The 12,886-nt window shown below is 41.3% G+C and overlaps 1 protein-coding gene across 1 annotated transcript in view; it reads right to left on the bottom strand.

Annotated features, from left to right (window-relative positions):
- Positions 1-314: 314 nt before the first annotated feature.
- Positions 315-12,886, bottom strand: part of KLHL4 (kelch like family member 4) — a 126,405-nt gene continuing 113,833 nt past the window's right edge. Inside the window, exons 9-11 of the mRNA XM_040325047.1 lie at positions 9,481-9,693; positions 6,460-6,631; positions 315-720 (exon numbers count right to left, since the gene is read on the bottom strand). Coding sequence (XP_040180981.1) covers positions 661-720; positions 6,460-6,631; positions 9,481-9,693 — 445 coding nt within the window. The 3' untranslated portion in view covers positions 315-660. The remainder of the gene's footprint in view (positions 721-6,459; positions 6,632-9,480; positions 9,694-12,886) is intronic.

The raw sequence follows: 12,886 nt of genomic DNA, 5'->3' as shown, positions 1-12,886 counted from the left end.
GTTAAAATATTGAACGTAACAGTTTGTGATTCTGAAAATCAGATGAAATTCCACCCATCATGTTGTTAAAAGCAAAAAATTGGTGAATTACAGTAAAAGAGTTAAAGATGTTTAAAAAATCAAACAGAAAAAAAAGAAGTATATTTCACGTCTATTGCCTTCTCTATTTTTTTTTCTCATCCCTAATAAAAAATATCTCAGTAATCATTTTTACATTTTTTTTTTTTTTTTATACATATTAAAATATATGATGCCTTCAGCTGTCGGCACCCATTTTTCGATGGTACATAAAATATAAAATATTAAAGACAAAGTTTTGGTTCTTTTTAAATGTGAAATGTACTGACACTCATTATTCGTCCCTCGTCACTTGTTTGCGTTCAATTATTCAGTGTGCCTCAGAAATTACCACGTATAGAAAATGGCAGTAATTGTTTGTATGTTTTTTTTTTTTTTGTCTTTTTTATTTTAATTTTTTTTACAAATCTTCAGAAAAAAGATTGTTGGCAAAGTGATGTTCCCACCATTGGTTGGTTATGAATCGGAATTTCATGGAAATGGGGAGTCCGAGTGTCTGTTGATGTGCTCTAGCTTCGAAATGGTTGTCTTCATAAATGAAGTTCATTCTTTTTGCGTCATTCTTCTCAGGAAGAAAACATCTCATGGCAGCTTGATTACGACAATACACGCACCGGCGCGTCCGATATTCAGAGAGACCTCCTGAGAAACAAAGAAAATTATTAATAAGTGCTAAAAACAAAACAAACAAATATATATATATATATATATATATATATATATATATATATATATATATATATATACACACATACACACACAGTATATTATTATTTTATTTATATATATATATATATATATATATATATATAAAATCTAAGGGATGGAATTAAGGAGGTTACAAAAATGAAAACAGATTTGATAAACTATATACAAACAGTAATATATCCGCTTGGAAGAAAACCATCAGGCCTTTAGGAAAAAACTAAAGACCCACCTCTTCTGAAGGACCGGAATGACTCTGGACGGGAAGCGCCTTGAGGCGATTTAGTTCGCATTTGTTGCGCTATACAAGTTACTCACTCACTCATATATATATATTATTTATTTTTTTATCCTAAAACATGTACGTTATTTTTTTATTAACTCTTTAATTCCATCCCTTAGATTTATATATATATATTTGTTTGTTATCCTTTTCTATATATATATATATATATATATATATATATATATATATATATATAAAAAATCTAAGGGATGGAATTAAAGAGTTAATAAAAAAATAACGTACATGTTTTTAGGATGAAAAAAAAATATATATTACTGTTTGTATATCGTTTATCAAATCTGTTTTCATTTTTGTAACCCTGAATGAAAGTACTTAGGGTAGGGGGGGTTGCCCTTTGGTCTCCTTGCCTTGAGTACCAGAGGTTCTCTTCCCTGTACCACTTGTAGTCTTGGAGGCGTCTTGTCAGGATGCCCAGGAGGAACTTATTTAATAAAAACTCCAGTTTTAAAAACATTGAAAGCCTTGGAAATTACAATAAGAAGCAATAGTTCATATAACATTTTATTGATTAGGTTTACATATTGCTTAAAAAAAATACAAGCTAAACAGAAAACAAAATACAGTATTATATATATATATATATATATATATATATATATATATATATATATATATATATATATATATATATATATATATATATATATATATATATATATATATATTAAATAATAATAATATATGTGTGTTTGTATTTATAAAAAATATATATATATATATATATATTTGTTTGTTATCCAAATATATATATATATATATATATATAAAAATCTAAGGGATGGAATTAAAGAGTTAATAAAAAAATAACGTACATGTTTTAGGATAAACAAAAAAATATATATAAATATATATTACTGTTTGTATATAGTTTGTATTTGTATTTATAAAAAAAATAATATATATATTTGTTTGTTATCCAAATATATATATATATATATATATATATATTTGTTTTCGTTATATATATATATATATATATATATATATATATATATATATATATATATATATATATATATATATATATATAAATCTAAGGGATGGAATTAAAGAGTTAATAAAAAAATAACGTACATGTTTTAGGATAAAAAAAAAATACATAAATGAAATAAATTAAGAAACATAAATGAATTACATTTAGCCACAAATTGTGTTCTGTGAATTGTGCCTTTTACTAAAATCATGATACTGGCAAAAAAAAAAAGCTTCTAAGGGAAGAAGGGTATGACAGGGTTAATTACATATAATTACATGTAACATTTTTATATTGCGATTTGTCCCTTTTACTAAAAATCATGTTATTGGCACAAAAAAAAAAGAGAGCTTCTAAGGCAGTGGTTCTCAACCTGGGGGTCGGGACCCCCTCGGGGGTCAAATGATGATTTGCCAGGGGTCCCCACATCCTGGGCTGTTCCTGAAGCCCACACCGCTCTCCCAGCCTTTTTGACTGATCAGAACTCTCCCCAGCATTGCCACTCATCCCAATTCCCTGCCAGCACTGCCACTCATCCCACCCCCCCCCCCCCACTGACCAAGGAGCAAGAGAAGTAATAAAAATAGAGAATACATGGAATATAGAGAAAAAGAGCGGGATTAAAAGAAAGAAAAAGAACAAGAAAGATGGCTGGAGAGGGATGGGGAAATTTTTTTTTTTTAATAAAGAGAGATAAAAGAGAAAGAAAGGAGAACAAAGAGAAAGAGTTGTACATCCTAAAATGTACGATAGGGGTTTTAATACTGTATGAGTGGAAGGGATTCAGGGAGTGCAAAATATCCATGAGTTTGGGGGTGCAAATTACTTGTCTTGCCTTGGGTGCTGACAACCCACGCTACGAAAATAATTTTACTGTTAGGGGTCCCCACAACTTGGAAAATTTTATCAAGGGGCCACGGCACTAGAGGGTTGAGAACCACTGTTCTAAGGGAAGAAGGGTATAAAGCATGGGTCCTCAAACTACGGCCCTCCAGGTGTTCCCGAACTACAATTCCCATCATTCCTAGTCATGTCTGTGAATGTCAGAGTTTTACAATGCCTCATGGGACTTGTAGTTCCGCAACAGCTGGAGGGCCATAGTTTGAAGATCCCTGGTATAAAGGGTATAAGTAAAAAAAAAAAAAAGAAGAAAACGAAAGTTCATTAAGAGTAATTAAGGGGCTTTTTTGTTATTTTTTTTTTTTATTTTTTTTCACATAATAGTTAATTTTTGAATGCAAGGTACAAAAAGAGATTTAATTTAATTTATTTTTTTGTCTTTTTTTTCACATAATAGTTAATTTTTGAACGCAAGGTGCAAAAAGAGATTTCATTTTATAAATGAATGCCGAGCAGGACCTGGGCTGCCTGACAGCCAGAAAGAAGAATACAGCTCTGCCTTTGTAATTATCAAAGATCTGTGAAAGTCTGTGAGTTGTGTACTTATTTTTTTTAATTAGAAAAAAAAACAGTTTTCTTATTGATGTATTATTATTGGTATTAACAGTATTATTATTATTTTTATTATTGTATTTATTTCGATTATTATTGCACAAAATCATATGTTATAACTTGATTGTCTTATATACTAGCATTATTCTATTTGTCCACTAGAGGGTGATATATGCAAACACTTTCACTATGTTCTAGGTTACCGTCGTCCTTTTTTTCACCACAAATAGAGCTTTCTTTTGGTGGTATTTGATCACCTCTGTGATATTTTTTTTTTGCGCTATGAACAAAAAAAGAGCGTCAATTTTGAAAAAAAAAATATATATATTTTTTGATTTTTTTTCTATAATAAATATCCCCCAAAAATATATATAAAAAAATGTATTTCCTCAGTTTAGACCGATACGTATTCTTCTACATATTTTTGGAAAAAAAAAAAAATCACAATAAGCGTTTATTGATTGGTTTTGCGCAAAAGTTATTATTATTTATTATTATACAGGATTTATATAGCGCCAACAGTTTGCGCATCGCTTTACAACATTAGAATAGGGGGATAGTTTTATGGCATTTTTATTATTTTATGTTTTTTATTACTAATGGCGGCGATCAGCGTTTTTTTAGCAGGACTGCGACATTGCGGTGGACATATCAGACACTTTTTTTGGGAACAGTGATATTTATACAGCGATCAGTACAGAACCTCGGATTACGGGAATAATCCGTTCCAGGAGAATGCTTGTAATCCAAAGCACTCGCATATCAAAGCGAGTTTCGCCATGGAAGTCAATGGAAAAAAAAAACTATTGGTTCCACATTGACTTCTATGGCATGCAATACCGCAGGTGGCCAGAGGTGGTGGGGGGGGGCGCCAGAGAGACTCTGAAGACCATTCGGCTGCATTCGGAAACTGTATGGGTGCTGTAGCTGACTGGAGGAGGAGAGAGATCGCTGTTCCTGATCGCTAGGAACAGCAGATCTCTCTCTACTTCTCTGTCAGAACGGGGATCCGCCGTGTTTACACTGACAGATTCCCGTTCTGCCTCTGTGTGAAGTGATCATGGGGTGGCTGGCGGACATGGCGCCCGCCGGCCACGCGCACGGCCTCCGGGGGCACGTACGCGCGCCTGCTAGATCTATTACACGAAGCAACGTACAATTAAGGTGATTCGCATAATGCAGTAAAACTGCGGCGGCTGGTCTTTATGTGGTTAAAGTGTAGCTAAAGGCAAAACTTTTTTTTATTCTTTGTTTTGGATAAACTAAGGGAGGGTTTTAATCTCTTTTTATTTTTTGCCATCCGTGTCCCATAGTGTAGATTTCCCTTCACTTCCTGTCCCATAGTGTAGATTTCCCTTCACTTCCTGTCCCATAGTGTAGATTTCCCTTCACTTATTGTCCCATAGTGTAAATTTACCTTCACTTCCTATCCCATAGTGTAGATTGTCCTTCACTTCCTGTCCCATAGTGTAGATTTCCCTTTACTTCCTGTCCCATAGTGTAGATTTCTCTTCACTTCCTGTCCCATAGTGTAGATTTCCCTTCACTGCCTGTCCCATAGTGTAGATTTTCCTTCACTTCCTGTCCCATAGTGTAGATTTCCCTTCACTTCCTGTACCATAGTGTAGATTTCCCTTCACTGCCTGTCCCATAGTGTAGATTTCCCTTCATTGCCTGTCCCATAGTCTAGATTTCCCTTCACTTCCTGTCCCATAGTGTAGATTTCCCTTCACTTCCTGTCCCATAGTGTAGATTTCCCTTCACTTCCTGTCCCATAGTGTAGATTTCCCTTCACTTCCTGTCCCATAGTGTAGATTTCCCTTCACTTATTGTCCCATAGTGTAAATTTACCTTCACTTCCTATCCCATAGTGTAGATTGTCCTTCACTTCCTGTCCCATAGTGTAGATTTCCCTTTACTTCCTGTCCCATAGTGTAGATTTCTCTTCACTTCCTGTCCCATAGTGTAGATTTCCCTTCACTGCCTGTCCCATAGTGTAGATTTTCCTTCACTTCCTGTCCCATAGTGTAGATTTCCCTTCACTTCCTGTACCATAGTGTAGATTTCCCTTCACTGCCTGTCCCATAGTGTAGATTTCCCTTCATTGCCTGTCCCATAGTCTAGATTTCCCTTCACTTCCTGTCCCATAGTGTAGATTTCCCTTCACTTCCTGTCCCATAGTGTAGATTTCCCTTTACTTCCTGTCCCATAGTGTAGATTTCTCTTCACTTCCTGTCCCATAGTGTAGATTTCCCTTCACTGCCTGTCCCATAGTGTAGATTTTCCTTCACTTCCTGTACCATAGTGTAGATTTCCCTTCACTGCCTGTCCCATAGTGTAGATTTCCCTTCACTTCCTGTCCCATAGTGTAGATTTCCCTTCACTTCCTTTCCCATAGTGTAGATTTCCCTTCACTTCCTGTCCCATAGTGTAGATTTCCCTTCACTTCCTGTCCCATAGTGTAGATTTCCCTTCACTTCCTGTCCCATAGTGTAGATTTCCCTTCACTTCCTGTCCCATAGTGTAGATTTCCCTTCACTTATTGTCCCATAGTGTAGATTTCCCTTCACTTATTGTCCCATAGTGTAGATTTCCCTTCACTTCCTGTCCCATAGTGTAGATTTGCCTTTACTTCCTGTCCCATAGTGTAGATTTCCCTTCACTTCCTGTCCCATAGTGTAGATTTCTCTTCACTTCCTGTCCCATAGTGTAGATTTGCCTTTACTTCCTGTCCCATAGTGTAGATTTCCCTTCACTTCCTGTCCCATAGTGTAGATTTCCCTTCACTTCCTGTCCCATAGTGTAGATTTGCCTTCAAAATTTTTGTATGACAATTTCATCAAAATAAATATTTGTTTGCGTAAAAAATTTAACAATTTTGGGAGCTGGAAAAATAAGGTAGACTTGTAGATTTCGGTGACACTGGGAAATGTGCGTGACCCACCTGTGTCCACTCATTGGTCTGCGTGTCGTAAGACTCCACCGTGTTGAGGTACGTTTGCCCTTCGTATCCGCCCACAGCGTACAGCCGATCTCCGAGTGCGCAGACGCCGACGGCATCCCTGGGAACGCTCAGCGGGGCCACTGTTGTCCAGTTGTCGGTTTTAGGGTCAAATCTTTAATTGGAGAAAAGTTTTGTTAGGCCGGTTTTGTAAGCGATGCCGGAATAAGAATGAAAGAAGAAGACCCAACATCAAAGTTTTAATATGTTCATGTCACTTCTTATAGGGTGCCAACAAGGGTTCAGCTGAACTGCCTTGGGGTGCCAAACTCAAAGCCCGTAGAATTCAACTGGTGCAGAATCAAAAATGACAATTTTCTGGGCTAATAGGCAAAGGTCCTTCAAAAATTGTGTGGGGAGGGGGGTGTTCACTACCCTGGGGAACATCTACCAATGCAAAATGTTAACAAAATTCAGGTAAGCCAAACACGCTCCACTGTTGTTACCATCAGGAAACCCCCCTTGAGAAATGGAATACAACTATCGCTGGAGAACATGTAGTTGGGTGCCTTTGGGTTGCCAAACCCAAACCTGTAGGTGGGTGCCTTGGGTTGCCAAACCCAAACCTGTAGGTGGGTGCCTTGGGTTGCCAAACCCAACCCTGTAGTTGGGTGCCTTTGGGTTGCCAAACCCAAACCTGTAGGTGGGTGCCTTGGGTTGCCAAACCCAAACCTGTAGGTGGGTGCCTTGGCTTGCCAAACCCAAACCTGTAGGTGGGTGCCTTGGGTTGCCAAACCCAAAGCCCGTAGAAGTCAATTGGTGCCAAATCTGTCAAATCAAACATTTCCATTTTCTGGGCTAATAGGCAAAAGGCTGTCAAAAAAATAGCATGTAGAGGGGGGTGAGCACTACTCTGGGGAACATCTACCAATGCCAAATTTTAACAAAATTCAGGTAAGCCAAACCATACCAGGCCACATGCCCTCAACATGAGGGGGTACCTTGCCATGGGGGGCCCTCCTTGCAAAGCACTTTGTCCCCCATGGTGATGAGGAAAAGGACCTTTTCCCCCAATATTTGGCAATGTGTTTGATCCTCGCCTATTCTATATATGACCAGGTGACATCAGTGGTTGGTAAGGACATGGTGGGTGCAAACAACCGTTGATGGTTGGAAGCTGCCATGTTCCATCCACGCTGGATGCCCCTAAATGTCTGGCATTCAGATGAAGTTCTGAACAGCAAGTGTTGTTCAGTCTTGCCTTACGATTGGACCAGACATTGAGTTCCTCCCTAGTGACAACGCTCTGTCTTTGCATTCCAACTGTGCTTCTGAGTTGTCTCCTTGTTGAAAAGGCTTCCATTGGAGACTTGGAGGTGGGTGGTTCATACCATGTTACACACACACACACGCTCCACTGTTGTTACCATCAGGAAACCCCCCTTGAGAAATGGGATACAACTATCGCTGAAGAACATGTAGTTGGGTGCCTTTGGGTTGCCAAACCCAAAACTGTAGGTTGGTGCTTTGGGTTGCCAAACCCAAACCTGTAGTTGGGTGCCTTGGGTTGCCAAACCCAAAACTGTAGGTGGGTGCCTTGGGTTGCTAAACCCAAACCTGTAGGTGGGTGCCTTGGGTTGCCAAACCCAAACCTGTAGGTGGGTGCCTTGGGTTGCTAAACCCAAACCTGTAGGTGGGTGCCTTGGGTTGCCAAACCCAAACCTGTAGATGGGTGCCTTGGCTTGCCAAACCCAAACTTGTAGGTGGGTGCCTTGGGCTGCGAAGCCCAAACCTGTAGGTGGGTGCCTTGGGTTGCCAAACCCAAACCTGTAGGTGGGTGCCTTGACTTGCCAAACCCAAACCTATAGGTTGGTGCCTTGGGTTGCCAAACCCAAACCCCATAGAAGTCAACTAGTGCCAAATCAAAAATGAAAATTTTCCAGGCTAATAGGCAAAGGGCTGTCAAAAAATAGCATGTAGAGGGGGGTGAGCATTACTCTGGGGAACATCTACCAATGCCAAATTTTAACAAAATTCAGGTAAGCCAAACCATACCAGGCCACATGCCCTCAACATGAGGGGGTACCTTGCCATGGGGGTTCCACCTTGCAAAGCACTTTGTCCCCCATGTTGATTAGGAAAAGGACCTTTTTCCCCAATATTTGGCAATGTGTTTGATCCTCGCCTATTGTATATATGACCAGGTGACATCAGTGGTTGGTAAGGACATGGTGGGTGCAAACAACCGTCATGCCATGTTCCATCCATGCTGGATGCCCCTAAATGTCTGGCATTCAGATGAAGTTCTGAACACAGTCCTGACTTATGATTGGACCAGACATTGAGCTCACCCCTAGTGACAACCAGCGTTAGCCTGTCCATTAGGGGCGCGCTGGCGCTGCCCCCGCTATCCAATGCGTCCAGCCCCCTGATCTACATGCATGGCACATGGATTCCAATTGGGGGGGGGGGGGGTATTTAAGCCACATTATGGACCTTGGCTGTCCCACCAGACTTGTTGTGAACTGTTCTTGAAATCCAAGTTCTATTGCATTTGTCTGTGTGAATTCCTGTCTCCGCACCACGCTGCACCCCACTACAATCACCCAACCATGGCACCATGCTGCACCCCACTACAATCACCCAACCATGGCACCATGCTGCACCCCACCTACAATCACCCAACCATGGCACCACGCTGCACCCCACCTACAATCACCCAACCATGGCACCACGCTGCACCCCACTACAATCACCCAACCATGGCACCATGCTGCACCCCACTCCAAACACCCAACCATGGCAGGGAGGAAAAACAATCAGACGTTCCAACCCCAACAAAAACAAATGATCGCCTTCCCGACCAGCTTTGGTGACCATACAAGAGATGAGGAGGCATCTACCCCAGTCGTGGGCAATGATAATGGAAAACTGACACAACCAAAAGGTTTTGGCCATACTATACCTCTGCTTGATGATAATGATGGATGATGATGATCATGATGGTGATGACGATTTTCTCACCTCTCCACACAGTCTGACAGGCGGGAACAATGGTTGGAAGCCGGGGCGTCGTGTCCTCCGACAGCGTAGAGAAATCCGTTGTAGGTGGCCACTCCCACACCTCCCCTCCTCTTGGACATCGGCGCGCACATGCTCCACTTGTTTGTGTGGGGATCGAAGCACTCCATGGACTTTAGACAAGAACTTCCATCCCTGCCGCCCACCGCATACAGCCTGAGGGGGGGAAATCAAGAGAAGTGGGTTAGTCTTATGGATCGTAGAAGATGGACAACCATTGGTCATAGGAAGACCCTACTGGTTTAGTGGTTATAGTTCTCCAGGGATTTACAGGCTCAGTGGTTTTAGTCCCACAGTGGTCTACTGGCTCTTTGGGTATAGTTCCCTATGGGTATACTGGCTCAGTGGGTATAGTTCCCCATGGGTCTACTGGCTCAGTGGGTATAGTTCCCCATGGGTATACTGGCTCAGTGGGTATAGTTCCCCATGGGTATACTGGTTTAGTGGTTATAGTTCTCCAGGGATTTACAGGCTTGGTGGTTTTAGTCCTACAGTGGTCTACTGGCTCTTTGGGTATAGTTCCCTATGGGTATACTGGCTCAGTGTGTATAGTTCGCCATTGGGTATACTGGCTCAGTGGTTCTAGTTCCCCATGGGTATACTGGCTCAGTGGGTATAGTTCCCCATGGGTATACTGGCTCAGTGGGTATAGTTCCCTATGGGTATACTGGCTTTGTGGGTATAGTTCCCCATGGGTATACTGGCTCAGTGGCTATAGTTCCCAAATGGGTATACTGGCTCAGCTGTATATTTCCCCATGGGTCTACTGGGTCAGTGGTTATAGTTCCCAAGGTTATAATTGATTGTTTATAGTTCCCAGGGGTCTACTGGCTCAGTGGCTATAGTTCCCAAGGGTCAACTTGATAAATGGTTATAATTCCCCATAGATCTACAGGCTCTGTGGTTATGGTTCCCATGGGTCTACTGACTCAGTGTTTATAGTTCCCAGGAGTCTACTGACTCAGTGTTTATAGTTCCCAGGAGTCTACTGACTCAGTGTTTATAGTTCCCAGGAGTCTACTGACTCAGTGTTTATAGTTCCCAGGAGTCTATTGGCTCAGTGTTTATAGTTCCCAGGAGTCTACTGACTCGGTTTTTTTTTAGTTCCCAGGAGTCTACTGGCTCAGTGTTTATAGTTCCCAGGAGTCTACTGGCTCAGTGTTTATAGTTCCCAGGAGTCTACTGGCTCAGTGTTTATAGTTCCCAGGAGTCTACTGGCTCAGTGTTTATAGTTCCCAGGAGTCTACTGGCTCAGTGGCTATAGTTCCCAAGGGTCTACTTGATCAGTGGCTATAGTTCCCCATAGATCTACAGGCTCTGTGGTTATAGTTCCCAGGGGTCTACTGGCTCAGTGGCTATAGTTCCCCATAGATCTACTGGCTCAGTGGCTATAGTTCCCCATAGATCTACAGGCTCTGTGGTTAAAGGTTCCCAGGAGTCTACTGGCTCAGTGTTTATAGTTCCCAGGAGTCTACTGGCTCAGTGGCTATAGTTCCCCATAGATCTACAGGCTCTGTGGTTATAGTTCCAGTGGGTCTACAGGCTCTGTGGTTATGGTTCCCGTGGGTCTACTGGATCAGTGGTTATAGTTTCCCAATGATCTACAGGCTCTGGGGTTATGGTTCCCATTGGTTTACAGGCTTTATGGTTATAGTTCATATTGGTCTCCCCGGAGGACACCTGCACTCTGTATGGTACATAATCCTGACACCTTCACTCTGTATGGTACATAATCATGACACCTGCACTCTGTATGGTACATAATCCTGACACCTTCACTCTGTATGGTACATAATCATGACACCTGCACTCTGTATGGTACATAATCCTGACACCTGCACTCTGTATGATACATAATCCTGACACCTGCACTCTGTATGATACATAATCCTGACACCTGCACTCTGTATGGTACATAATCCTGACACCTGCACTCTGTATGGTACATAATCCTGACACCTTCGCTCTGTATGGTACATAATCCTGACACCTGCACTCTGTATGGTACATAATCCTGACACCTGCACTCTGTATGATACATAATCCTGACACCTGCACTCTGTATGGTACATAATCCTGACACCTGCACTCTGTATGGTACATAATCCTGACACCTGCACTCTGTATGATACATAATCCTGACACCTGCACTCTGTACGGTACATAATGCTGACACCTGCACTCTGTATGGTACATAATGCTGACACCTGCACTCTGTATGGTACATAATCCTGACACTTTCGCTCTGTATGGTACATAATCCTGACACCTGCACTCTGTAATTACATAATCCTGACACCTGCACTCTGTATGGTACATAATCCTGACACCTGCACTCTGTATGGTACATAATCCTGACACCTTCACTCTGTACAATACATAATCCTGACACCTTCACTCTGTATTGTACATAATCCTGACACCTGCACTCTGTATGATACATAATCCTGACACCTGCACTCTGTATGGTACATAATCCTGACACCTTCACTCTGTACAATACATAATCCTGACACCTTCACTCTGTATTGTACATAATCCTGACACCTGCACTCTGTATGATACATAATCCTGACACCTGCACTCTGTATGGTACATAATCCTGACACCTTCACTCTGTACAATACATAATCCTGACACCTGCACTCTGATACATAATCCTGACACCTGCACTCTGTATGGTACATAATCCTGACACCTGCGCTCTGTATGATACATAATCCTGACACCTTCACTCTGTATGGTACATAATCCTGACACCTTCACTCTGTATGGTACATAATCCTGACACCTTCGCTCTGTATGGTACATAATCCTGACACCTTCACTCTGTATGGTACATAATCCTGACACCTGCACTCTGTACGGTACATAATCCTGACACCTTTGCTCTGTATGGTACATAATCCTGACACCTGCACTCTGTATTGTACATGATCCTGACACCTTTGCTCTGTATGGTACATAATCCTGACACCTGCACTCTGTACGGTACATAATCCTGACACCTGCGCTCTGTATGGTACATAATCCTGACACCTGCACTCTGTATGGTACATAATCCTGACACCTGCACTCTGTACGGTACATAATCCTGACACCTTCACTCTGTACGGTACATAATCCTGACACCTTCACTCTGTATGGTACATAATCCTGACACCTGCACTCTGTATGGTACATAATCCTGACACCTGCACTCTGTATGGTACATAATCCTGACACCTTCGCTCTGTATGGTACATAATCCTGACACCTGCACTCTGTATGGTACATAATCCTGACACCTGCACTCTGTATGGTACATAATCCTGACACCTTCACTCTGTATGGTACATAATCCTGACAC

Source organism: Rana temporaria, chromosome 9 (assembly GCF_905171775.1).
Source record: "Rana temporaria chromosome 9, aRanTem1.1, whole genome shotgun sequence".
NCBI classification, from domain to species: Eukaryota; Metazoa; Chordata; class Amphibia; order Anura; family Ranidae; genus Rana; species Rana temporaria.
Note: the sequence above shows the minus strand (reverse complement) of the source record. Positions and strands in the feature narration are given on the sequence as shown.